Source organism: Trachemys scripta, chromosome 15 (assembly GCF_013100865.1).
Source record: "Trachemys scripta elegans isolate TJP31775 chromosome 15, CAS_Tse_1.0, whole genome shotgun sequence".
Classification (NCBI taxonomy): domain Eukaryota; kingdom Metazoa; phylum Chordata; order Testudines; family Emydidae; genus Trachemys; species Trachemys scripta.
Window position 1 is genome coordinate 19,785,388 of NC_048312.1, and position 27,824 is coordinate 19,813,211.

General features: G+C 41.8%; 1 protein-coding gene across 8 annotated transcripts in view; it reads left to right on the top strand.

Moving 5' to 3' along the window:
• The window catches only part of CABIN1 (calcineurin binding protein 1), a 236,290-nt gene that overhangs the window by 147,233 nt on the left and 61,233 nt on the right, over positions 1 to 27,824 (top strand). For all 8 annotated transcript variants that reach the window (XR_004648280.1, XM_034791361.1, XM_034791366.1 and 5 more), the window contains 4 exons: positions 4,980 to 5,143; positions 7,254 to 7,350; positions 8,880 to 9,524; positions 10,347 to 10,421. Coding sequence is in view for 7 of the 8 variants with exons in the window: in XM_034791361.1 (XP_034647252.1) it covers positions 4,980 to 5,143; positions 7,254 to 7,350; positions 8,880 to 9,524; positions 10,347 to 10,421 (981 nt within the window). In the remaining variant the exon portion in view is untranslated. The remainder of the gene's footprint in view (positions 1 to 4,979; positions 5,144 to 7,253; positions 7,351 to 8,879; positions 9,525 to 10,346; positions 10,422 to 27,824) is intronic.

The window sequence follows — 27,824 nt, forward strand, 5'->3', positions numbered from 1 at the left end:
CTCCTAGAACTGTGGTCAGAGAGCCTGTTTGACTCAGGAGTCCAGTATGTTTCCTTCCTACCTGATGTGTATGTGCTCCTCTGTGGGCCAATGCAGGAAAAGGGTCATGACCCTGTCTCTGCCCCCTTTTGGAGTGATTTGCGCTCTTGAGAGGTTCATGGAGGAAGCAGGAGAGACAACCCTAATGAAACTTGAAGGCCCTGACTCTGTTATAGTTACAGTGTAATTGTTTCAGGGGATTGCTCATCACAACTGGATGGAACATCTTGAGTGTGACATGGGGTCACTCCTTTCGTTTAAGAACTGTTGCCAAGAACAGAAATCCTATAGCTAAACCAGTAACTTGCATACTGAGAAGGTTGCTCTGTGCCCAGAATTCTCAAATATTTAATCTGTTAGAGTGCTTTTGTATAGTGTCAGTAGAAAGCCACAGAAGCCTCATTTTGTTGAGGACAGTCCGCTTTTTCTCCCCAAAGAGATATTCCTAATCCCTGGGGAATCCCTTCCCTCAAAAAATTTTAAGGTAAGCAGCATGGAGCAGTTAGCACTCCCTGCCTATCTGCTTTCAGAATGGCTGAGATGGGCACAATGGATACTTTCTGAATCCTGTCCACAAGCCTTCATGTACCCTGCATTAAGCTGGAACTGAATACTGCAGCAACATCCTCCCTCTTGCTTCAGTGCTGAATTCTGCAGCCAATGGAAATTCTGAAGCAGCCTGAAATAAATGTGAAAATGAACAATGCAATCAATACAGTATTCTTTGTGGTATTTATTTTGATGTAAAATTCAGTTTATTTTATGTTGTCCTCAGATTTTCACTTAGCTGCAGATTTTTATTAACAATGCAAAACAGAATTGTAAAATTTGTTAGGAGGGAGCAGAGTGTTTGTTTATGAAGGTTTGGAGTTCTGGGACCCTGGAGGCATTTGAAGCTTTTTAAAGCTTCTCACTCCTTCTCTTGGTTTCATGTAAACAGCTCTGTTGGCTGTAACAGAAGGGAGGAGAGCCTTAAGGCTGAAAGAATGGTGGCCAGCACACAGAAGCTGTGCAACAGAGTGGTGTTTTGAACATAAATTCCATTCAGTGACTGACTGGATGGGAGAACCTCTGTCAAGTGACCTGGATAGTGATGATAAGTAATAGAAACCCTGAAGAGGACTGCAAATGTTGTCAGTCTCTGCTGGGTCTGAAATGTCTGAACTGTTAAGTCTGAGTACATTAAAGGGCACATTTGGTTAAAAAATGTACTTTTCAAATGATGTGAAAACTTAATGGTATGTCAGTCAGACTGAGTAACTTTTTCCTGTCTGCTCTCCAGTTGGTTCCATGGCAGCTCCAGCAAGTGCTTCTATATGGTGTGTTTTGTTCTAGTTAAGAGTTCCAGCTTCTTTGATTGCTGAAAAATAGGCTTTTAAAAATAGCAGATTTTTTTTATTGCAGTTCTTGTGTTCTGAATTCAGAAATACGTTTTCCCTGGAGATAGATGACAGCCAGGGAAGGCTTGGCTAGATCCTTCTTTGTGTATATGTGTGGGATTCTTCTGGGAGTACTCTGGATGAGGATGTATCTTTAACTCAGCTCAGACTGTGAGATTGAGCAGGATTCGGCTTCAGCTGGAGGCCCTGGTAGGATTCTGGTTGACTGCTTAAACATCTGGTGTTTTTTCCCATCACAATGCAAAAGTACAGTTGAAGGAAAGCAAGCAAGGTAGTTGGTTCTTAACGGCAAATTCCTTTATGCTTTACGATTGGGTCTGAAGACAAGATGAGTAGATAGCATAGGGGAGTAGTCATAGTTAATTAAGTGCACTTGTATGAAGCTGTATAGTTCATTGCAAGACAGTGATGAAAAGTCAGTGCAAAAGCTGATGAGGAATCTTCCTTTTCAATCTCTTTCTCACCCTGTAATTGTAGAACATTGAAAGGAGATGAGTTTAAAGGTAAGTATGGCACCTGGATTATTTTCTTCATCACAGTAACATCTGTCTGTATGTAGGTAGGACTGTACAAAGTACATTATTACTTGTTCAGTACCAAAATATGGTAATACCATAACTGTAGAAATGAAACACTGTAAACTGTGCTCAGTTGAACTTGAGCATTCTGGAGGCTTGAAGTGTGTGGAGGTGAGCCTTTCTCCACAAGCGGCTAATGCTGCCTGAAAGTTATTTTCCCGATAGTGATTTTGGTTAGATGATTTGATATCCTAACATGTTGTAAAATAGTTTACTGTGTGGTAATCCTGCCACGCACTTTAGTTTTCAAACAAAGAGTCCTTGGAGACCTGTAGAATGGTTATTCTCTAACTTTCCAGCTGATACCCAGTGTGTGGGGGAAAGTAGTTAAAATGTTGACTGGGCAGATGGGAAGAAGCTGGGGGAAAGCATTGTCTACTGGTGTCATGTCCTAAAGTTTGCTCTGAGTGAGCTACATAATGCAAGTGAAAGATGAGATAGAGAGTTGTGTATGATTAATTTATAAATGAACAGTAAATCGACGTGTAGGGCTGCTTCAGCTGGGAAGACTGTTTTTATCTACTTGTGTGTTGCCATCGTTGAGGTCAACTAACCCTTTGAGGATTTGGTGGGAACCAGTTTAATTATAACCTTGCTTCTTTGTGTATCCTCTTTAGAATTAGTGCATCCAGGTGAAGCCAAGAAGCATAGTCACAGGGCTTTAATAGTTTAAAAATATTTACAACCAAGAGACCTTTCTCTCTACAGACTTATTTTGTGCATTCAGAAAGCTTTCAACGTAATATTTCACTTTTAATCTACAAGGTCAATAAGTGTTAGATAGTGAGCTGCTTGATAGCACAGTTTTATCAAAACATAGAGGGTGCTTGTGAAAAGTAGCAGTTGAGGGTGGAACAGCGGTGGGCAAACTATGGCTCGGGGGCCACATCCTGCCCTTCAGACATTTTAATCCGGCCCTCACGCTCCCCCCAGGGAGTGAGGTCCACGCCTCCACATAGGAGCTGGAGGGTGGGACATGCCGCTGTTTCCGGGAGCTGCTTGAGGTAAGCACCGCCTGGAGCCTGACCCCCTCCCATGCCTCAGCCCCCTGCCTCAGTCCTGATTCCGCCCCCCCTGCCCTCCGAACCCCTTGGTCCCAGCCCGAAGTACCCTCCTGCCCCCACAACCCCTCATCCCGAGCCCCATCCCAGAGCCCTTCCCCTCCCTCCCCCCACACTTCAACCCCCTGTCCTAGCCCAGAGCCCCCTCCCACATCCTGAACGCCTCATTTCTGGCCCCACCCCATAGCCCGCTCCCCCAGCCAGAGCCCTTACCCCCTCCCATACCCCAACCCCCAATTTCGTGAGCATTCATGGCCTGCCATACAATTTCCATACCCAGATGTGGCCCTCGGGCCAAAAAATTTGCCCACCTCTGGTGCCACAAAGGTTGGTCTCAGAACAATTGTAGTTACTATTCTGTTTACGGCAATAAGTAACCTGTAATAAAGGGATGAAGTTTGCTGATAAAATTGGAAGAAGCAGAAGGAAGAATGGGGAAGTGTTGATATTAAAAAAAGATGGCTGGAAAGAAGAGCAGTGTGGAAAGCAAGAGAAGTCTGCAGGACAACCTCTGTGCATTGTGCATAGCTCTACTCAGTGCTTCTCTTTTGAAAACATGGGAAGTTGGCCCCCAAATAATAGGGTGGGAGTATAAGAGGTTTACAAATGTTTAAATAAATTATATGGGGTGGAACAGCAAATTCACCAAAAAGGAGTAGGAGGCAGACCTACTGTGGACAGGCTTTTTACATAGCTGTTTTTGATGTTCAGCTATCATGTGTTCTTCGCTGTAATCCGTTTCTTCACTTCCACCTTGTAATAAATTCTAAAGAACTTTGCTCACATTTAGAGTACAGCTAAAATTAGCAAAACAAAACCTTTAAACAAGCATGAAAGATTAAATATTTGTAAGTCTTGCTCTCTGGACAAGTTTGGAAAGCAGGGTTCACCTCTTTAGCAGGTATTCTCAAATTAATGAGATTCTTCCTACTACTTTATTAAACGGCATGGTCAAGATGAGGATTCCAGTCTGCAGATATACCCCTCGAGAATTTCTGTCATTGAACAAGGGAAATAGTGGGAGAGTTGGTATTGGCATAGCAACAGTAGTATTTGTTATTTAGATGGAGACAGTCAGTGATCTCTGCCACCACTACTGATGTATGGATATTGTTTGAACATAATTTTTAAAATCTGGTTAACATCCATCTTAAACACATTTTATTAATATGGGGGGAAAAGTCCCCTCAGATTTGTTAAGCATTGCAAAATCAATGCTGACTGGTCATAATTTAATTATAACTATCCATTTGTCGCCAGTGTCTTTCCCAAAGATTCCTTTGGCTCCTGAGATTTAGTTAAGAGTTCAGGATGTGAGCACAAGTGTGTTTAAAATTTGCTAGTGGGGAAACTGAATTATAAGGAATCACATTATTGGTACCAGACCAAAGGTTGGTTGCTCCATGGCTAATGCTTGGCAACCACCAAACAGGTGAAGCCTTTATGCTAACAATCTATTTGAAGATACACTCCTACAATAGCTGGCTGACAGTTGAGAGACTCTGAATTAGATCAGAAAAATGTTATTTGCGCGTCCAAGGATAGGCTAGCTTGTCTTGTTTGATAATGAGATTTGGTTTTTGTAACACCAAAACACTAAAACCTTTGAATTTAGGTGAGGTTCAGAAAAAACCCTCATAATATTTAACCTTCTCTTACCTTTTTCAGGAATTCATTGGCAAATATATCTAAGGTGTGTACTGTGGATTCTGTAAGACTCTGTTCCTTATCCAAATTTCCTTATTTAAAGAACCATTGCATTAGTTCATTCATTGTACCCCATCTCACGCTGAAACAGTATCCACAGAATGCAGAGGAACCTGGTCCATATTTTTAGTTTTCTGTTCTGTCTTTTACCATGGATCCATCTTTAGAGATTTCTTCTCTTGATTTCTTTGCAGGGAATCTGGCGAATCCCCGTGGATGAAATTGACCGCCCGGGCAGCTTTGCATCTCATATGAACCGCTCCATTGTCTTGCTGCTGAATGTGCTGTCTCAGCTCAAGGATTACAACACCCTGCTGAAAGTCTCGTCCATGCTGCAGAGGACACCTGATCAGGGAAAGTGAGGCCATAAGTTTAGTCTTTTCTTTCCATTTTGAATATTTTCCCCTCTCTCCCCCCATTTTTCCTGTTTCTTTGGAAAAATCCTTAACTGCTTTAAAAAATAAAACCCTGATCTATAACACCATAAATTACATTTCTGTTGAAGAAGAATATATTTCAAGAGAGTGAATTAATATGGTTCTGAGGCAGTTTGACTATGCTTAAAAATGGTACTAAGACCTAGAACTCCTGGGGTCAGATTCTTATCCCTACCAGAGCTGCTTTACGCTCCTCCAGCATAAAGCAGCCATTGAGCTGGCTTACCTGACCTGAGGAGTCCTCTTATATGAGAAGAACCATAGGTGTTCTAGAGGCAGCATAGTAGCATATATCGCCCCTGTCCTCCCCTCTGGCACAGGAGGCATGTTCAGGAGTTGAGGTTCAGACACTCCTTTGTCCCTGCAATTCCTGAGTGACTGACTAGCCCCTAACTGGCTGTTGGCAACTGCCACAATGTAGGAGTTGATCTAATACAGGAGTGATCTAATTTTAATTACATTTGAAAGAGTGCCATTTTAATGTCAGCTGCATATATAGGTAGAAAGGCCAGAATTTAAATATTGCAGGGTAAATTAAAAACCCCATAAAATTCCAGTTGGTTACTGAGAAGGAAATATGTACAGGATGCAGTTTTTAAGAAATTGAAATTAAGATGGATGGTAATAGGCTGTGGTGGCTGGAAGCATTACACAGCTCACTGTGTATGTTTTTCAGTGTGTGAGAGCTTCTGAGTTTGCATATGGTGCAGTACATTCATGTATATGTGATCACATGTTCAGCAAAGTTGCAGCCAAAAATATGTTAATTTTTAGCATATCAAAAGTACTGGAGGACAGAAGGCTTTAAATTTATACCAGGCCAGTCCATGGCTGTGTTCAAAATGCAGCATAATCATTTACAGTTCTAAACTGAAGTTTAGAGTATTCTTAACTTGTCTAAAATATGGTCCACTTGTGCCAACCAGAGCAAGCTATAGCTACGTGAGGTGCCTGTAAGTTGTGGAAGTAGAGTGTTTTTCTCCGACAAAGTGAAAATATTGGGGTGTATATATAGCATGTGCCAATTATATTTGATATTTTTAGTTTTACTAAAGGAGGTTTTTCTTTGACTTTAACCCAATTCAAATAAACTGTCAGTTGTAATAAATCAGAGAATTGTCATCAATTCAGTAATCATTCATTTGAAAAAACAAAACAAAATGGTTTGATTAGGTAAGTGCTATAAAAAATACACATTTGGTGCATTTCTGACTAAATGTAGTTCCTGCATTTGTAGCCAGTTCTGGTTAGAAATAGTCAACTTTGAGGCTGAAATGCTGTTTTTCATCACACTGGGTGGGTGAAGCTGGTTGCTGAGAACGTTTTCTCTGAAAACTTTCTTTTAAAGTCAAATACACAATTAGGAATTGCAACTCAGTGAGGCTACAGTGTTTCATGGGGGGGGGGGCGGGTTAAATATGTAGTTTAAGTAGGTTCCAGCCAATTCACAGCACTTTTCTGTGGCACTTAATGTAAATAGTTAGGATTTAATGTAAATAATCATTAGGAATTATATGCGTTAATTCACTAGCTTTTTAACTCTAGAAATCTGGATTCAAAGGCAACTTGGAACACAAGTGAAAATAATCTGTTGATCCTCCCTTAGCCTCAAATGGACATTTATCCAGGTTACAAAAGCCACCTCGCAATTCAACCCAATTCTGCATAATTGACATCCTCTGCTCAGGAGAAGTCTAGATTTTGACTGACAAAGATAGTGTAGGTCAGAATTTGAGGGGTGTTGAAAATTTGTGCACCATTTCTGACATTTTTCACACCTATAGATAATAGTGTCAGTGTCTTGCCAATACAAATACCATTCTCCACAAAGTGCCTCTCAAACTTGGGAGGGATATAAGGGAAGTTTGAAGCAGTTTGGTGTAGAAGTGTAAATTTTTGCTGGCTTTTTTCCTGCAACATCTGTTCTAAACAGATTTTATTTTTTTAGAAAGTTTACATTTATTCTTGTTTTTAAAACCCTAGAACTTTTGGATGCTTAATTTCCTTTCTTATCTTCTCATTGTGGCATAGGAAGTACTTACGGGATGCAGATCGCCAGGTTCTTGCACAAAGAGCCTTTGTTCTCACAGTGAAAGTATTGGAGGACACACTCAACGAGCTGACAGAGGTAAGAAAGCATCTGTGCAACTGCCCAGAAAACTTCAGTGGTGCAGTGCAGTGGTGGCTTATTGCTCAGTCGTGAAAACCAGAGACATTCATGAAGAGTGGGTTTGATTCTGCTTTTCCTTAAACTTGTGGAAGTCAGAAATAACTGCTCTTACCCCCACGTAATTCCATTAGTGTAAAAACAATGCTAGTGAGCAGAATCTGGCCCAGGATCTTTAGTTAGCACGACCAGAGGCTCTGCTAGCAGAATAAACCTAGACTCTGTAGATCTGGATTTGTTTCTTTAATACTCTTTCTTCACAGCCACATGCATGTTAGTTATGTTTATAGCTTTCATTAAGTGGTATCATTCAGAGTCCAGTCATTTTGTGAAAGGAATAAAAGAATAGCCATATGTCTTATGTCTCTCTGAAAAAGAGCTAAACTGCTGAATCAGTGAGCATCCAACATTCCATATTGTCTGCAAGTTAAATCAGTATCAGGGCTTGTCTGCATGGCAAGTCACTATATGGCAAGCCAGCATGCCAGTCTACAGCACACCAGCTTTTTGCACGGTAGCATCCCATGTGGACACTGATACAGTGCAAGGAAAGTCCTAGAGTAGAGCAGCATTCCAGTTGCAATGTAGCAGTGTCCACATTGATGTTACTGTGCAGCAAGCTAGTGTGCTGTAGATTCACATCCTGGCTTGCCATGCAGTAATTTGCTGTGTAGATAAGTCCTCAAACTAACTTTACTGGAACTTGGAAGCATATTAGGCAAACAAATCAAGGGAAGAGCTCTGGTCTAAGGATTTCTTTGGTTAAGAAGAATACAAGCTAATAAACTCACTGAAAACAAGTTTAAAGGAGTTGGACCTTTATATGTACTGCAGTTCTTCCATCTGGATGTAGTAAGAATGACAGCAGTAGCATTTGATATCAGCTGTGGTCTGAAAGAGGAGAAGGTATACTCTGGTGATATTCCAAAGATAGATTTCACTACAGCAAAGCCATAACATTCAAATGTTAGATCAGAGTCCATGATATCTTTTAAGCCTCTAACCACAAGAGAAGGTTATGTCGTAGAAACCAAAATGAAGATTATGAAATTGATGTTAGTGTTTAGGTGCCAAAAGAAATAATTTGGTTTTGGTTGCAGTATGATGGAAATTTCTAGCTATCTAAACCCTGATTTTGCCTAATCAAATATATGGCATAGACTGAAGCAGCAAAAGGAATTTTTAAGAATAAAATAAACCTGCCATTGCATTTTTTATCCAGTTTATGCTATTGGTTCAACTGCGATCTTTTCATCAGAATATTATAACCAGTCTTAAAGCTAGTGACTTGAATTAATTTTAACAGATTTTTTTTTTTTTTTGAACTAAGCAAGAATGAACACTAAATAAACTCATTCTCTTTAGCACCAAAGACAGCAACACAACAATGGTCCTTATTGTCAGCCTTCATGTTACCTGTAGTTAGCTTTTCAAACACTAAGCTTCTTCTGATTTCAGTGATAATTAAAAAGGATGATCTTTTTTTAAAGGTATCAGAAGATCAAGGTTCCAAATCTTGTAGCCTTGCCTTAGGAAAGATGACAACAGATGTTTCCAACAAAGCTAGTGCTGAAGAGGGGAAGGAGGTCCTTCCCAAAAAGCCAGCTTTCTCCGATGGAGCAGTATGTGGTACTGAGAATGGAGTAAAAGAGGTGACCCAGGGACAAACCCTCAATGCTATGGACACATTGGAACAAGAGGATAAGAATGACAAGGAGATGAAAGAGGTTCTCAGGCCTGGCTCAGTTGAGCCCATGGAGTTTGATGGATATTCCAAAGACCCTGAAAAAATTGATTCTTCCTTTAAACATACTGAGCCAGATCGTGTTCAGACTGGCAGGAATTCAAAGGACAAAACCCCTGAAAGCAGGACTGCAGAACTCTCCCTGGAGGAGTTAAGTATCAGCTCAAAACAGCAACAACAGCAGGCAGCAAAAGGAACTGTTCAGGCAGCACCTGCAGAGGAAGCTGTCCAGAGATCAAGCAGAAAGAGGAAGTTACTAGATGATGCAGAGTCTGGGAAAACTCTGTTACTGGATGCCTACCGGGTGTGGCAACAAGGTCAGAAGGTCATGGCCTATGACCTGGGCAGGATTGAGAAGATCATGTCAGAAACATACATGCTGATTAAACAGGCAAGTGATTTTACTATCAGTTCAACTTTCTCTGTAGATTTTGGGCAAACAGCTTCCTCTGTTACCTGAAGAGGAGCTCTCTGTCTCTCTCAAAAGCTTGTCTCCCATCAATAGAAATTGGCCCAATAAAAGATATTACCTCACCCACCTTGTCTCTCTGTTACCATTGTCATTTTATGACTCAAGATGGCAGGGAGTGATTATTAATCAAAATATGTCACCTATGTTAGGAACATAAATCCCTAATGCATCCTTACTTTGGAGCTCTTAATTTTTGGAGTTGCATCATGTCCTATCTATAAGGTAAGGTACATTAAAACAACTATTTTTAACAAACATTTCTGGTTTATGATCTTGGCAGAGAGGGGTGCAAGAGGGACTATGTTTGTTGCTTCCTTGGTCAGTAGGATTCACTGATAGTTGATGCACTTGGGCAATAGGGAGAGTGGGCCTTCAGCTCTTCCCAGCGTGAAATTTTGCAGTGGCTTTGTTAGCATAAAGTCTGAATCTGCCTATTGCACTGTTGACATATTAATCAATCTGGTTAAACCAGAGAGCAACAGTGAACACCGTATCCAACAAAATATAAAAGGAGCCCCATATTTCAGATGGCCTCCTACCATCCCACCAAATTGCCTCTGGGCAAGGGAGCACTTTGCCACAGAGCCTCTTGCCAGGACAAGGGCATTGTTTGCAAGATGCAAAGTCAAACCCACACTGTGTTGGAACTCAAGGGCCTGCTTCTGCTGCACTGAAATCAGTGTAGCTTTTCTGCCAGTTACTAAATCATCCTGGCTTCATCAAGTGTCCTTCTTTATTCAGGTGGATGAGGAAGCAGCCCTGGAACAGGCAGTCAAGTTCTGTCAGGTGCATATGGGAGCCTCAGCACAGAAACAGGTAAGCACTAAACCATTCTTTCATCCCTTTACCATCATCAACACTGTTATTTTATGGTCTGATAGTTAGCAGACAAGGGTCTGTAAGTCACATAAGAAACATCTACTTCCTCTTAGCATTGTTTTTGAGGAACAAGTATCGTTGGAGGTCGAGGGAGGAGGGGTTTCACACTTTGAATGTTTAATCAAGTGTTTGTTGCTAAGGATAATTCAATTCTTATTTGTTTCTTAGCCCTTTGTCACATTTCCTTTTTTCTTTGTCTACTGGCTGAAATTTATTTATTTAACCCTTTATACTCTCTTTCCCCTCATCAGTTTTTATGATATCAGTCATTACAAAGGCTGTTGCGGGATTGCGATGACTTGTAATCTATTGTACAATTGAGGTGAGCTGATTTAAGATGAGAGATCTAGGTAGCTAACAGTGGAAATCAGAGTGATTTCCGTACTTTTACAATGACTCCTCTATCTAAATCTTCTAAACCTTTGGACCAGCAGCAACAGATCTGTACGTATTGTTATATGTAAAGGTCTCATTTTTCATGGTCACCCAGCAACTCTGTGGTTTCTGGGTTGTACTCCAAGCAACAGCTGTGGAACCTGAAGGCAGATGGTTATTTACCTACCCTTGGAGAGAGACCTAAAGCCAAGAAGAAAGAGCAAACAGGTCAGTAGGTGTGTCCTATGGTGATTCATGTTGCTGGCAAACCATAGAGTTGGCAAAACCACAGGATTTTATGGTTTATAGCATCAGCACACATGGATTAAGAGCAGAAACAGTGACTCTAAAGTACAACTAGAAAAAGTAAAATACATCTTGGAAAAATCCCAATGTGCCTACTTAATAGCCAGTTTTTAAGTATTACTCAGCTGCCTTATACATTATTTCAAAATAATAAAAATCTAGCTATATTGTAGATTGACAGCTCTCAAAAATGTATGAACAATAAACACAAATTTGTTTGAAATATTTAAAGAAGTCCAAGTTAGAAACTTTTTATTGCTTTCCTATGATATAAAGTGGTAGAAGTATTATTTTAAAATTGTAAAACTAGATACAAAAAGTGCCACTGGGTGAGATTTTCTGCACCAAAAATGAGGAATTGTGCATACGTACTGAGCCAAATTCAGCCATGACTTAAATATAATATATTCCTCATTCATAAGAACATTGAAAAATGGATGAAAGTGATAAAGTTGTGTATCTTGTATCAGTTTGGTATTTAATGGGGGTTGCAAAATGAGTATAACTTACACACCACAGAGTCTGGAGCAGGAAAAGAACTAACAAGAGGATGAAAGATAAGCTGGAGGTATGCTTTCTCCTACACCTACCTATTTAGTTGCTTTTCTTGCTACAATCCCACACACATCTCCTAGATCAGTAAGTTGCACTTATTTTTTCACATCTACTGAATACCTAATCAATTCAAGTTATATCACCTGTTTTACAGTCTACTTAGACCGCCAGTTAAAGTTGCTGATTTTGGCCCAGAGACTTCCATTGTGGGTTCATCTGCTTACTCTCGTTACCTTATGGCAATTTTATGTGCATGCTTGTATGTCTCAAACTATAAAGACAAATTCCCCTGTTCCAAATAACTTTGAGACCCCTAGTTGTTAATTTATTTCGTCTATTCCACCTGTTTTGCTTATGATGCTGCCAAGATATGTGAAGTGTCAGACCTCTTCTATGTCAATCCCAGAATGGTCCCTTAGCATATATTCTATCAGTTTGATCTTGTATTTTGTATTTGTATAAAGATCTAAGTACCTTTCCCAGACATGAGAAAGAGCTCCGTGTAGCTCGAAAGCTTGCCTCTCTCACCAACAGAAGTTGGTCCAGTAAAAGGTATTACCTTACCTACTATGTCTCGCTAATCCCAGAAAGTGTTGTTGGGGTTGATTCTCATGGTTTTAGTTTTCCTAGTGTTGATTTTCAGCCCTAGTAACATATGTCTGGAGATGGTTTGTTTTAGCTTGCATATCTTTGTGGGTATGGGACAGCAAGCTGATGTTATCTGCAAAGTCAGGGTCTTCTAGTTTCTGTGTGAAAGTCTGTTGCAAACCCTGGGCTGTTTGTGGTTTTTCTCATTACCCAATTTGTTACTAATAGGAAAGTCATCTGTGACATAAGATGTACTTGTCTGATGCCGGTAGTTACCTTGAGTGGCTTAGTCACTTTGCTGTTATGTATTACTTGGCATGTTATATTTTCATAGAAGCTTTGAAGAATAATCACAGATTTCTGGGGGATTCCATAGTGATGCAGCAATTTCCAATAGACAGTTCTATCGACTGTGTCTAAGTCTTTTTAGAAATCTATTAAATTCATGTAGAGCGATGACTACAATTCGATCAACAGTTCTATGATGATGCATGGGGTTACTGTTTGATCTTTGCATTACAGCCTGAATAATGTCAAACTGCACCCTCTCTCAAGAAGGCCACAAAGCTGTCACAATAGGAACGGGGATGAAGGTCTTTCTGATGAATGAATGGGTAACATGAAGACAGGAGGCTTCTGTGTCATGCATTTAGGGCTTTCACTAATTCTGTCTCCTCAAAAGAAATGTTTTGCTGTCCTTGAGACGGGACTTTTCTTATAACTTAAGTACCGTAATTTCTTATTAGCCTCAGGCATGATAACCAGAAATTCGCTTCTAGAATTAGCATTAGTCTGTGAACAAGAGAGGTCAGAAACCAGAAGACACCTGAGCATATTGCACTTCTACAGTCACACCACTTGAGGATCTTTAAACCTGGGCTTCTATTCTATTTTTTTAAATTAATCATTCCTTAGATGTAGAGTGCCATAACATAAATTAGAAAAATGAAAATCTGAAGCATTAGGATTACAGCAGCACTCATTAACTAAAATCCCTTTTCTTGTCTTGATAGAAGTTTGTCCTCTTCTGCTTGATATATGTATTACAAACATACCTTTTATTGTTCAGGTGCACTTGTAAAGTTAGCATGTCAAACAATGTCTCAGAGAACAGTTGGTTTAAAGACCTAGACCATTTGTCTTCACATAGACCAACTTAATTTTTTTTTTTTTTTTCAATTTGGGAGTGAAGCTATTGGTTTAATGTTTTATGCTGCAAGAATTCTTCCCATTTTGTTAATACACAATACTCACTACAGGTGTAGAATCTTAGAAGTGATGGTAGTGGATTTTCATTATTAGCATTTATTAAAACAATTGTATTAACAAGATAAAACAAATGATCTCTTTCCTTCTCCTAGAAATATAAGCAGACAAGAGAAGTAGGAGCAGATAGTCCAATGTGCTAAATATTACACTTCTCATATAGTTGCAAGGACACTACATTTTATACTCTGTATTCAATTTGTTTATGGAGTATTTTGCAAAGCAGATTCATTTAAGAAGCAATTTGACAGGTTCTTGAGAACTAATTGTTTGATTTCTTGAAGGAAGGAGGTAGAAAGAGGTGCAGGAGGCTCTCTTGATTTGATTTTCAGTGGAAGGTCTTGTTCTCCATATTGACCCCATCAGGTAGCCAGTAACATTTTCCTGTTAAAACTACACAAATGACTACAAATAGTGCAAGTGGCAATACAGCACGGACTTTTTCTCTTCCCATATAGTCTACTCTTTAACTTGTTTCTTTATAAAGAAATCTGGGATCAGAAGGCAAATCATGTCTTTATTTTTCCTTTAAAACAAAAAATGTTAGTCTGATTTGTGACCTGGATTGTAAAACTAATATGCTGAGTAGTGAATTTCTTAAAATAAACCATGCTTTTGTTCAGAGTGCATTGATTTAAATCATGATTTAAATAACCAAGTGGAAAGCCTTGATTTAAATAATCAGTTTTAATCAACTTTTCCATTTGTACTTCAGTTTTTTTCTAAAGAAAGGTGCACTCTCATTGGTTGTTATAACCATTAAAATTTGTTGATTTACAACTAAATAGATCATTTACACTAGATTTGGTACAACTTTTTGCTCTCTAGGAGGGTTAACTGTTACTAAATAACTACTTGGTATACATATATATTTTTAAAGAAATTGTATAGCTCAGTATTTTCAGATTCTTATTAACTGTACATTTTTAGTGTGTTAGGAAATGGTGAATGATATATTGCTTATTTACTAGGTAATTAGCTTCTTGCTTGTGATTTGTGTGAAGCCTCATTGGGATGGTAACTGGAATTTAATTAATCACACAAAATGGCATATCAAATTTATTTTTATTAAACAAAACAACCTTAAATGTTTTGAATACATAAACTTCTCTTATCAAAACATGTTTCACATTTACAGCTAAATTATTTATTAAACTGAGGGACTAACTGTAGTCGGTGAATTTAACTGATTATTTCAGGCCAGCCTGGGAAAATATTCAAATATGCCTAAGTGAAAGTGACTGGAATTTATATTGCTAGTTTCGCCTAGCTCTTGATATGAGACAGTCTCTTCAATTAGGCTGCCCTGTTGTGCTTTATTTATTAAGCTTGACCTCAAAAGTTAGATGTTTTTTCCTTAATCCTTTCTTTATATAGAAAAGCAGCCTTGAACTCAAAGTTTTATAGAGGCTCACGGATTCAACATATATTTTTTATGTAAATGTTTTAAGAGACTCTAATATGTTTTGTACAACAGGTTTAATTTTAAAAAGAGAAACTTACAATTTAAATGACAACATTTAAAAAATCTGATGTAAAGAAAACATTTTTTTATTTTTCTTTCAAAAACAGTTGATTTTTATCCATCCTGCTGTTGTTTCATCCTGGAAATAACTTGCTGCTAAGTAGAGTTCTGAGAAGATTAGCATGACCAATTGAGTTATGTTAGTTGTAGGATGCTAAGATTCTGGGAATGTGACTAGTTTACCACCAGATCCTCTAGCAAAGTCATTCATTGTTCAGTCATGTAGCTAAAGTTTGAGATGGGAGAACGCTGAGAACAAATTTAGTCTTGAAAGCAACTACTAGAGCAGGTTTGATATCTGAGTACACTGGAACAACACAGGTTCTCCTAATAAGTCATTTCTAATAAAACTTACTGTCTAATTTAACGTATGCCTTTCTTCAAACCCTTCTAGGGACTCCCTTTTGGGAAGGTGGAAATCTGAATTTTAGAGATTACTCAACATAGTCAGTTTGACTCTCTTCTGCTGGGGATATGATCTTGAATAGCATGGAGATGACATATTGCTAGTACAAAGCCATGGATTAATATGCAGGCACTAGAATATTTACTCTAAGGGACATCTGTCTGGTTCCAATAGAGTGAATCCTGCTTTATCTCAAACCAGCAAATATTTACGTCCTGTAAACAAATGGTGCTAATGTGTAAAACAGCAGCAACCCAAGGAGAGAGGCCTGTGTTACTGGAGGGTTTGGATGGGAAAATAGACTTACAAGGTCTGTGATTTATCTGTTGTTTTTATCCGTTTTTAACAAGCCAATATCTTGGGTTTTTTCTTTCATGGCCACAGGTAGCACAGATTTTACAACTGTAACAGCCAATCAGCATGCATATTTGTTCTGAAGACTTTCATTGGCTGCCAGAACTAGTGACTGAATGGGACGTCCAATCAATACCTGTTTTTAACTTTTTTCCAGCCCCATCAGGGAAGTTTTCCACCTGGAAATTTGACAGCATTGTTTTCAGGGGCGTTGGTATTTGTTATGTCTCTTTAAAGAAGAGCAGAAAATAAGTCAACACAAGTGTTCTAGCTATGCCAACCTAATCCCTGGTGAAGACACAGCGAGGTTGATGGAAGAATGCTTTTGTTGTCCTAGCTACCACCCGTCAGGGTGGGGGAGTTCCTTCAGTGACTGACAAACCCCTTCCAGTCACTGTAGGATGCATTTACATTACGGGGTTACAGGAGCATAGCGCAGCAAAGTAGCTATGCCATTGAAGCTCCTCTAGTGTAGACAACCCGTAAAGGTTTGTTTAACTGCTGCTTCTCTTATGTGATCTTATTGGGTGATATGGCAAAGAGAAACATTTCAGTCATCTGAGAAAGTTAAGAGAAGCAGAGAGGATTTGAACCAGTTTATTTTTATTTAAATTTGGCCAGTCATTAAAAATGCACTTGCCAAACTAGCTTGAGAAATACAATACCATTTATTTGTTTATATAATGATTTATTTGTATTTCCGAAGGACCAGGACCCCATTTTGCTAGGCGCACTACAAACAGAACAAAAAGATAGTCCCTGCCCCGCAGTCTTAGTTTTAGGACAAGAAGCAACAGGGGGAGAAGACAGATGGGGAGCAGGAATTACTGATTAAAATGTATAGCCAATTGATTAACTACATTTGCAGTTCAATAGTAAAAATGTTAAAAGACCAAATAGCCAAGCTTAGCCAGTGTATTGCCTAAAGACAAAATAGTACAACATGAAAAGGAGAAATACATACCCCTCCTTTTGGGAAACAATTCTTATCTCGCAGCATCTTCCTCTTACACAGTAATGGTGTTTCGAAGATACACCCTCAGAATTACCTCTATTTATTACAAGGTTGTGTACAAGACAAAAGCACTTCAAATGTCACCTAAGATCCAACCCACCAGTTTGTACAAGTTCCTTAGTTTGTTGTTCTGTACCTTGCCTCATCTCTTGTTTACCACATACTAGGTACCAATAGGCATGAAGGCACCTCCCAAACTTGTACCAGGGCAAACCATTAATGTATCTTGCCTTTGCCAGTTTTGTACTCACTGGTGCCAAAAGCATCATTTCACATTGCACAGTATATATCTTGACAAAAATTTTAACATAACTGCCCACATGCTAAATATAATACAATATTAATGTGGTGTGTCCTACACGTACCGTGTATTGGCTAAACAGAAAACAAGGAAACAATGAGACAATAACAATCTTCCTACCAAATATCTTGGATCCAAAGGGAAAGCTTACCTTCAACTTTTATATTGTTTCTCTCGGAGTATACCTTTTTTAGTGCTAGGTCCTAGGCCTCTACTTATTTGCCCCACAGCTCCACTACTCCAAGACTGAGTCCAGGCTTCAGCACCATTATTTCTTATTGTGGCTCCACTGAGTCCAAAAAAAATTGGATACTTTGCCCTTTTGGGAGCTATGCAAACAGCATATGTTTTCAGTGACACAGGAAAGCCTTTTCAAAACAAGTCACATTATTAATCAACTGGAATACAGTATTTTAGGGTCTTTTGCTTAAAATGGAAAAGCAAAGCTTACACATGTCCATGCTGTCAGCACAACATGCTTCTTTGGTTCAAAAACATCCAGGACTCCATCCCTCCCACAGTCCTAGGCAGGAGAGTTCTTATTGCAGCCTCCTAGCATCTTACTTCTTTGTTTCAAGCTCTAGTCATGCTGCTGTCTCGTGTTTTGCATCGCTTGGCTGCCAGTTAGTGTCTGATTGTTGGTCTTCTATTATCTCTCCAAGGTAACTCCATCCATATGTTGACTGTTCTTGAGCGTTCATTCATACCAACCCAGACATGCCTACTCAACCAACACCCATCTCCTATTCCCTTGTCCCATAGGAGAAATTAACTTCTTCAGTCCTACTAGGTCACAATACAAAGTGAGTGGGGAAAACTATTCAAGTTCAAGAGCATGTATGTGGTGGCACCAGAGAAGAGGGAATTGCAGTAGACAAGGGAGACATTTTCCCCAGAGGGAGAACTTCAATTTAAAACATTCAGTAATAATAAATTATGGTGCTGTAAACCAAAGGGGCTTAACAGGTTAAGACAGACATATAGATGGGAACTGAAAGATTAGAGAGGGAGTCCCATCCCCATCCCATCTCCTAGAACTGGAAGGGACCTTGACAGGTCATCAAGTCCAGCCCCCTGCCTTCACTAGCAGGACCAAGTACTGATTTTGCCCTAGATCCCCAAGTGGCCCCCCTCAAGGATTGAACTCACAACCCTGGGTTTAGCAGGCCAATGCTCAAACCACTGAGCTATCCCTCCCCCCTTTCAAAGAAGATGTAGAATGGATTGTTTTCTGCACAGAAGCAACATCCAAACTTTATTGCAGGGCAATAAGAAATTTATTTTTGTTTTAGCGGAATAACTTTTAATCCTAATATTGAATGCTAGCTAAAATGAGCAAGGTCCATTTTTGAAAATTGATTTATTTCAGGTACTTTCTTACAGGAATTCTGCTGTGCTTCCTTGACACTAAGATTTTTTTTAAAAGCTCTTTTTTTTATCATTTATTAACATACATGAACTTTCAATACAAGTATTAAAATATCTTATTCAGAACCTGTATTGGTTACCTTTTAAAAGACCAATTTGTTTCATTAACCTCTTATGATTATCTGTGTATTTATTATCTTCAGATTTAAAAAATTATAGCCATACCATAAAATCTGCTTGAGCCTGTGATAAGCTGCCTGTCTCTCCTCTCCCCACAACTGAAAGTATTTCCCATACTTCATTTCTCTGTGCAACTAATTTTACGGAGATCTATACTTCTCCAAAAAGGAGCTATCATACAACTGGGTGCTAGCAGTAATTGTATTAAGATACCATTGTATCAATGCATGGTATTAAGGGAAAAGCAAACGAATATGTTCATATTTCGATGATCCTGAACTGGACAAAACATGCAGTATGTGCCTCAGTGCAGACATAAATATACACCTAGAACACTAGATTTCCAGTTTCACAAAATGTAAAGAGGATTCACTTCAGTTAAATAACACAGATACTCCATGTTTCTAAAACGTAATTCTATCTACTTTTATACTTTTGTAAATTGTTTGGAAGAGGTTTTCTACAGCAATTCCAGATTTACTCCATTAAGGCCCCAGGTACTGGCAAGTGTATATGAGTTTACAGAAGTAAATATGTGGTGCTGACATAGACATAAAATGCAAACCCAAACAAAAGATTATGGAGCATTTAATTTCTTCACAATATTTCTTAGTCACTAATTTTGCTGAGACAGAGTCTGCTGGTCATTAACACATAGTGAAAGCCTCATCTTTCTTAGCTAAGCAGTTGCTTGTCCTCTTGCTGAAACAATTTGGGGTTTTTCCCCCCATCAAGTGAATTGGTTTGGTTGATGGGAAAACATGGGCAGTACTTATTGGGATGGATGGGGTGGGGTATATGCCGCACATGCATTTTACATACATAGATATATATGAGAAACCATGACAGTGAATCATAGGCACTTAAGCATTAGAGATGGAAAAGACACTTTAGTTCATCTAGTTCATTTTACCTGCAAATACAGCATTGTTCCTTTCAGTATATTTTCTAGTACATTGTCCAGTCCACTGCTCTAGGGAGACTATTTTGTGGTATGATAGATCTTACCGTCTGACATGTTTTTCTGATATCCCACCTAAATTTTCTCCTTAATTTCATCCCACTGCTTAATTATACCCCTTTGTACCACTCTAAGGGTATGTCTACACTACGAAATTAGTTCGAATTTATAGAAGCCGGTTTTATTGAAATCGGTTGTATACAGCCGATTGTGTATGTCCACACAATAAAATGCTCTAGGTGCTCTAGTCGGCAGACCGCGTCCACAGTACGAGGCTAGCGTCGACTTCCGGAGCATTGCACTATGGGTAGCTATCCCACAGCTATCCCACAGTTCCCGCAGTCTCTGCCGCCCCTTGGAATTCTGGGTTGAGATCCCAATGCCCGGATGATGCAAAACAGTGTCGCGGGCGGTTCTGGGTACATGTCGTCAGGCCCCTCCCTCCCCCGTCACAGCAACGGCAGACAATAGATTCGCGCCTTTTTATCTGGGTTACCTGGGTTACCTGTGCAGACAACATGGAGCCCGCTCAGCACAGCTGAGCTCACCATCACCATATGTCCTCTGGGTGCCGGCAGACGTGGGACTGCATTGCTACACAGCAGCAGCTGCTAACTGCCTTTTGGCGGTAGACGGTGCAGTAGACTGGTAGCCTTCATCGGCGATCTGGGTGCTGGCAGCCGTGGGGCTTGCCTTTTGGCAGTAAATGGTGTATTATGACTGTTAGCCGGCCTATTACAAGTCGGGTCATCGCACGTTAGCAGAGTCTTCCCTGAGCAGCAGCTCGTGCAATAGGCCTGAAGACCATCGTCATACACCGCCCAGTATTTGCTGCCAAGCACCCAGAAAGATGCCGAGGGCTATCAGTCACGCTGCACCGTCGTCTTAAGATGTAAAAAATAGATTTGCTCTGTATTCATTTGCTTCCCCCTCCCTCCGTCAACAGGGTTTTCAGTTTAATCTTTGGGGGGGACCAGTCTGTGACAGTTGTTTGTGTCTCTCCCTGATGCACAGCCACCGTTCTTTATTTTAATTCCCTGTGCCTGTACGCCATGTCGTCACTCGGCCCCCCTCCCTCCTTCCCCTAGGCCGTCAGATACTACGTTTGCGCCACAGCTCGAGCCGAGAAGCGGTTCGCGCCTTTTCTTTGAATTCTGGGTTGAGATCCCAATGCCCGGATGATGCAAAACAGTGTCGCGGGCGGTTCTGGGTACATGTCGTCAGGCCCCTCCCCCCTCGTCACAGCAACGGCAGACAATAGATTCGCGCCTTTTTACCTGGGTTACCTGTGCAGACAACATACCACGGCAAGCATGGAGCCCGCTCAGCTCAGCTGAGCTCACCGTCACCATATGTCCTCTGGGTGCCGGCAGACGTGGGACTGCATTGCTACACAGCAGCAGCTGCTAACTGCCTTTTGGCGGTAGACGGTGTAGCATGAGTGATAGCCGTGGGGCTGGCAGCCGTAGTGCTGCATTGCACCAGCCCCTTGCAGGCGATGGTATATTATGACTGGTACCCGTCGTCGTCGTACTGGTATGGCTGTCAATCATGGCCACCTGGGCAGACATGCTACTGTTTCGATGATGACGGTTACCAGTCATAATATACTATTTTCTGCCAATTGCCCAATATTGTCTGCTAAGCACCCAGAAGAGGCCGAGGGCGATGCTGGGTGCTGGCGGACGTGGGGCTGGCAGACGTGGGGCTGCATTGCTACACAGCAGCAGCCCCTTGCCTTTTGGCAGATGATGGCATATTATGATTGGTATCCGTCATCGTCATACTGGTATGGCTGTCACTCATGCTGCAGCGTCGGCTGCCACCTTAAGATGTAAAAAATAGATTTGTTCTGTGTTCATTTGCTTCCCCTTCCTCCGTGAAATCAACGGCCTGCTAAGCCCAGGGTTTCCAGTTTAATCTTTGGGGGGACCATTCTGTGTGACAGTTGTTTGTGTTTCTCCCTGTTCCTGTACCTGTACGCCATGTCGTCACTCGGCCCTCCCTCCCTCCCGCCCTCCTTCTCCTGGTCCATCAGATACTACTTTCGCGCCTTTTTTCTGACCAGGCGCCATAGCTAGCACTGGGATCATGGAGCCCGCTCAGATCACCGCGGCAATTATGAGCACTATGAACACCACGCGCATTGTCCTGGAGTACATGCAGAGCCAGAACATGCCAAGGCGAAACCCGGACCAGGCGAGGAGGCGATTGCAGCGCGGCGACGAGAGTGATGAGGAAATTGACATGGCCATAGACCTCTCACAAGGCACAGGCCCCAGCAATGTGGAAATCATGGTGTTACTGGGGCAGGTTGATACCGTGGAACGCCGATTCTGGGCCCGGGAAACAAGCACAGACTGGTGGGACCGCATCGTGCTGCAGGTATGGGACGATTCCCAGTGGCTGCGAAACTTTCGCATGCGTAAGGGCACTTTCATGGAACTTTGTGACTTGCTTTCCCCTGCCCTGAAACGCCAGGATACCAAGATGAGAGCAGCCCTCACAGTTGAGAAGCGAGTGGCAATAGCCCTGTGGAAGCTTGCAACGCCAGACAGCTACCGGTCAGTCGGGAATCAATTTGGAGTGGGCAAATCTACTGTGGGGGCTGCTGTGATCCAATTTGCCAGGGCAATGAAAGACCTGGTGATAGCAAGGGTAGTGACTCTGGGCAACGTGCAGTCAATAGTGGATGGTTTTGCTGAAATGGGATTCCCAAACTGTGGCGGGGCCATAGACGGAACCCATATCCCTATCTTGTCACCGGAGCACCAAGCCACCGACTACATAAACCGCAAGGGGTACTTTTCAAAGCTGCTGCAAGCCCTGGTGGATCACAAGGGACGTTTCACCAACATCAACGTGGGATGGCCGGGAAAGGTACATGATGCTCGCGTCTTCAGGAACTCTGCTCTGTTTCGAAAGCTGGAGGAAGGGACTTTCTTCCCGGACCAGAAAGTGACCATTGGGGATGTTGAAATGCCTATCGTGATCCTTGGGGACCCAGCCTACCCCTTAATGCCATGGCTCATGAAGCCATACACAGGCAGCCTGGACAGGAGTCAGGACCTGTTCAACTACAGGCTGAGCAAGTGCCGAATGGTGGTGGAATGTGCATTTGGACGTTTAAAAGCGCGCTGGCGCAGCTTACTGACTCGCTCAGACCTCAGCGAAAAGAATATCCCCATTGTTATTGCTGCTTGCTGTGCGCTCCACAATATCTGTGAGAGTAAGGGGGAGACATTTATGGCGGGGTGGGAGGTTGAGGCAACTCGCCTGGCCGCTGATTACGCGCAGCCAGACACCAGGGCGGTTAGAGGAGCACAGCAGGGCGCGGTGCGCATCAGAGAAGCTTTGAAAACGAGTTTTGTGACTGGCCAGGCTACTGTGTGAAACTTCTGTTTGTTTCTCCTTGATGAACCCTCCAACCCCCCCCCCCGACCCGGTTCACTCTACTTCCCTGTAAACCAACCACCCCACCCCACCCTCCCCTCCCCTCCCGCTTGCAGAGGCAATAAAGTCATTGTTTTTTCACATTCATGCATTCTTTATTAGTTCCTTACAGAGGTAGGGGGATAATTGCCAAGGTAGCAGGGATGGGTGGGGGAGGAGGGATGGAAAAGGACACACTGCATTTTAAAACTTTAACTCTTATTGAAGCCCAGCCTTCTGATGCTTGGGCGATCATCTGGGGTGGAGTGACTGGGTGGACGGAGGCCCCCCCACCGTGTTCTTGGGCGTCTGGGTGACGAGGCTATGGAACTTGGGGAGGAGGGCTGTTGGTTACACAGGGGCTGTAGCGGCGGTCTCTGCTCCTGCTGCCTTTCCTGCAACTCAACCATACGCTCGAGCATATCACTTTGATGCTCCAGCAGACGGAGCATTGCCTCTTGCCGTCTGTCTGCAAGCTGACGCCACCTATCGTCTTCAGCCCGCCACCTCTCCTCTCGTTCATGTTGGACTTTTCTCATCTCCGACATTGACTGCCTCCACGCATTCTGCTGTGCTCTATCAGCGTGGGAGGACATCTGCAGCTCCGTGAACATCTCGTCCCTCGTCTTACGTTTTCTCTTTCTAATGTTCACGAGCCTCTGCGAAGGAGAAACATTTGCAGCTGGTGGAGGAGAAGGGAGAGGTGGTTAAAAAAGACACATTTTAGGGAACAATGGGTACACTCTTTCATTACAAGGTCGCATATTTCGGCTTGCAGGCAGCCATCGTAGGCCACAGTGTTTTGGCTTATTTAACCTTCTTAACATGCGGGAAAGGTTGCAAACAGCAGCGCATTTCCCATCTCAAGGATGAATTGGGTTGTCCATTTAAAATGGGGTTTCAATGTAAAAGGAGGGGGCTGCAGTTTCCCGGTTAACATGCGGCACAAACACAAGTAAACCACCCCCCCCACACACACACACACACACGATTCTCTGGGATGATCACTTCACCCCTCCCCTCCACCGCATGGTTAACAGCGGGGAACATTTCTGTTCAGAAGAGCAGGAACGGGCGCCTCTGAATGTCCCCTTAATAAAATCACCCCATTTCAACCAGGTGACCGTGAATGATATCACTCTCCTGAGGATAACAAAGAGAGACAAGGAATGGATATTGTCTGCATGCCAGCAAACACCGGGACCATACGCTGCCATGCTTTGTTATGCAATGATTCCAGACTACGTGCTACTGGCCTGGCGTGGTAAAGTGTCCTACCATGGCGGACGGGATAAGGCAGCCCTCCCCAGAAACCTTTTGCAAAGGCTTTGGGAGTACATAAAGGAGAGCTTTCTGGAGATGTCCCTGGAGGATTTCCGCTCCATCCCCATACACGTTAACAGACTTTTCCAGTAGATGTACTGGCCGCGATTGCCAGGGCAAATTAATCATTAAACACGCTTGCTTTTAAACCATGTGTAATGTTTACAAATATTTACAAAGGTACACTCACCAGAGGTCTCCTGTGTGCCCTGAGGGTCTTGGGTGAGTTCGGAGGTTACTGGTTCCAGGTCCAGGGTAACAAACAGATCCTGGCTGTTGGGGAAACCGGTTTCTCCGCTTCCTTGCTGCTGTGAGCTACCTACAGTACCTCCATCGTCATCTTCCTCGTTCCCCGAACCGTCTTCCCTGTGTGTTTCTCCAGTGAGAGAGTCATAGCACACGGTTGGGGTAGTGGTGGCTGCACCCCCTAGGATCGCATGCAGCTCCGCGTAGTAGCGGCAAGTTTGCGGCTCTGCCCCGGACCTTCCGTTTGCTTCTCTGGCTTTGTGGTAGGCTTGCCTTAGCTCCTTAATTTTCACGCGGCACTGCTGTGTGTCCCTGTTATGGCCTCGGTCCTTCATGGCCTTGGAGATCTTTTCTAATACTTTTCCATTTCTTTTACTGCTACGGAGTTCAGCTATCACTGCTTCATCTCCCCATATGGCGAGCAGATCTCGTACCTCCCGTTCGGTCCATGCTGGAGCTCTTTTGCGATCCTGGGAGGACTCCATGACGGTTACCTGTGCTGATGAGCTCTGCGTGGTCACCTGTGCTCTCCACGCTGGGCAAACAGGAAATGAAATTCAAACCTTCGCGGGTCTTTTCCTGTCTACCTGGTCAGTGCATCTGAGTTGAGAGCGCTGTCCAGAGCGGTCACAATGAAGCACTGTGGGATAGCTCCCGGAGGCCAATAACATCGAATTCCGTCCACACTACCCCAATTCCGACCCGCAAAGGCCGGTTTTATCGCTAATCCCCTCGTCGGAGGTGGTGTAAAGAAACCGGTTTAAAGGGCCCTTTAAGTCGAAAGAAAGGGCCTCGTTGTGTGGACGTGTCCAGGCTTAATTCGGTTTAACGCTGCTAAAGTCGACCTAAACCCGTAGTGTAGACCAGGCCTAAATAGTTCTTCTCCCTTCGTGATGTCTATACCCCTCAGAAGGTACTCTTAGTTGTTTAACAAAGCTATATATATTTTAGCTCTAATATTTTCTTATAGTCTCTGAAGTCAATGGGATTTTAAACATGTGCTTAAAGTTAAACATATGGTTAACTACTTTGCTGACTTAAGGCCAAAGAAAGGAAATACCTTCTCCCTGCTCCAAGACTTGATGTTTCTGCGTGAGAGAGGCAACATGAGCTACTGAGTAAGGTACTGGACTAGCATGTGGGAGAGAGGGGTTCTAGTCACAGCTCTGCCCCAGATCTGCTGTGTCATCTTGAGCAAGATGCTTCACTTTCTGTATCTGTTTCTCCTCCTACCCTTTGGATGTCTTGTCTGTTTAGATTGTAAGAAGGCAGGGACTCTCTTGATATGTTTTTGTACAGTTTCTAGAACACCGCAGACTAAATCATAGTTGGTGTCTCTCAGCCCTACTGTAATACAAACAATAATATATAGAATCCAGCATCACATTGGCCTTTTTTGCTATTATATTATATTGCAAATGCCTACTTAATTTCTTGTCCACTACCTTGTCTAGTATTCCATTCTCCGTCTCTTCCAGTTGTATTGCTTTCCAGCTTTCTCCCTCTCCTTAAATATCTGTTTCATATTTTTTTCACCCCAGATATATTTATTGCATTTTTCCAAGTTTTATTTTATTTCCTGTCCACATATCTAACGTCCGAAGGACTCTCTCAATTATTTTTGTCCTCACAATACTTCCCAAGTTACCAGCATATGTGAATTTCATAAATATCCTGTTTACTTCCACTTCTGTGTGTTTTTCATGAAAAAGTTAAATAAAACCAAACTTAACACTTACCTGCTGTGGCACTCTTCCTAATCTGTACATTATTGTTTAACGTTACTCAGTTTATAGTCTTTCAGGCAGATTTAATTCTATAACAAAATTCAGATCCCCAAACCATTTTGAATTCATCTTGTGAGTAGAATTTCTCACAGGGCTTTGGAGCTGTGCTCCAGCTCCGCTCCAGCTCCTGGCAAAAACCTGCAGCTCCACTGCTTCGGAGCTGCTCCGCGCCTCTCCAAAGCCCTGTTTCTCAAGACGTATATATTAAATGTGTTTCTAGCGTCCGAATAGATTAGATATTACGCATTCTCTTCATACACTGATCTTCTTCTTCTTCTTTTTTTTAACCGAATTACACAATCAGGTTTGTCTGGCATTGTTTGTTTTTTTAAATCATTGTTAATTGCTGTTCACAGTTCCATTATCTTCTAGTTATTTAATAATTCTCAGTATTTATTTCATTGTTTCTTTTCTATGGTCATTTTTATGAAACCATCATTACTAAAGAATACAGACTCCAGAATGTGAATGTTATATTTTAAGATAATGAGAATTAAATATGTAATTTCCTAGCTTTTATGATTGTGGAGAATCCTAAAGGCTCAAAAAACAAACCCTAAAAGACATTTTGATGGGGTGGGGGGGAAATTGACCAGCTCTAAACAAAACCCCAAACCTCTTTTCTCCAATTCTGAATAGTTCTTTAATTAAAGATTTTTCTCTTTTGTCCAACTCCTTCTTCTTCTTCACAATATGGTGTGGCCATAAGGAAGGGGGCATAAGATGGCCTTTTGATTAAAACACACAACTTGAGAATAAGGAGACCAAAGTTGTATTCCAGCCTCATTCATAGACTTTGAGAGACCGTTGTTGAGTCACTTAACCACCTTACTTCATCATGATAGAATGGTGACTCTCTTTCTTGGAAGGAGGTGGGCTGTAAGAAAAATACATTAATAAAGGTTTTAATGTAAGGTGATAATAAAGGTACTAGCTATATTTATATATAAGGAGAGTTTTTGTGTAATGGCTTTTGGTTTTCTTCTGAGTCTAAGGGACTCTCTTTAAAAACTGAATTCCATTATGAAGCAGTTTCCACTGCTTGACCCAGATAATTTTTGAAGGCAAAAAAGCCAAGAAAAACTGGAGCAGGGTGGAAAAAAATTCCTCTGTATCTGATCTGAAAATACTTCACATTTTCCAGCCTTTTCTGAGTGTGATGATGTAGCTGAAAGGGCTAATGTGATCCTTGGTTGTATAAACAGGGGAATCTCGAGACGGAGTAAAGAGATTATTTTACCTCTGTATTTGGCACTGGTGCGTCCACTGTCCAGTTCTGGTGTCTACAATTCAAGAAGTATGTTGATAAATTGGAGAGGGTTCAGAGAAGAGCCACGAGAATGATTAAACGA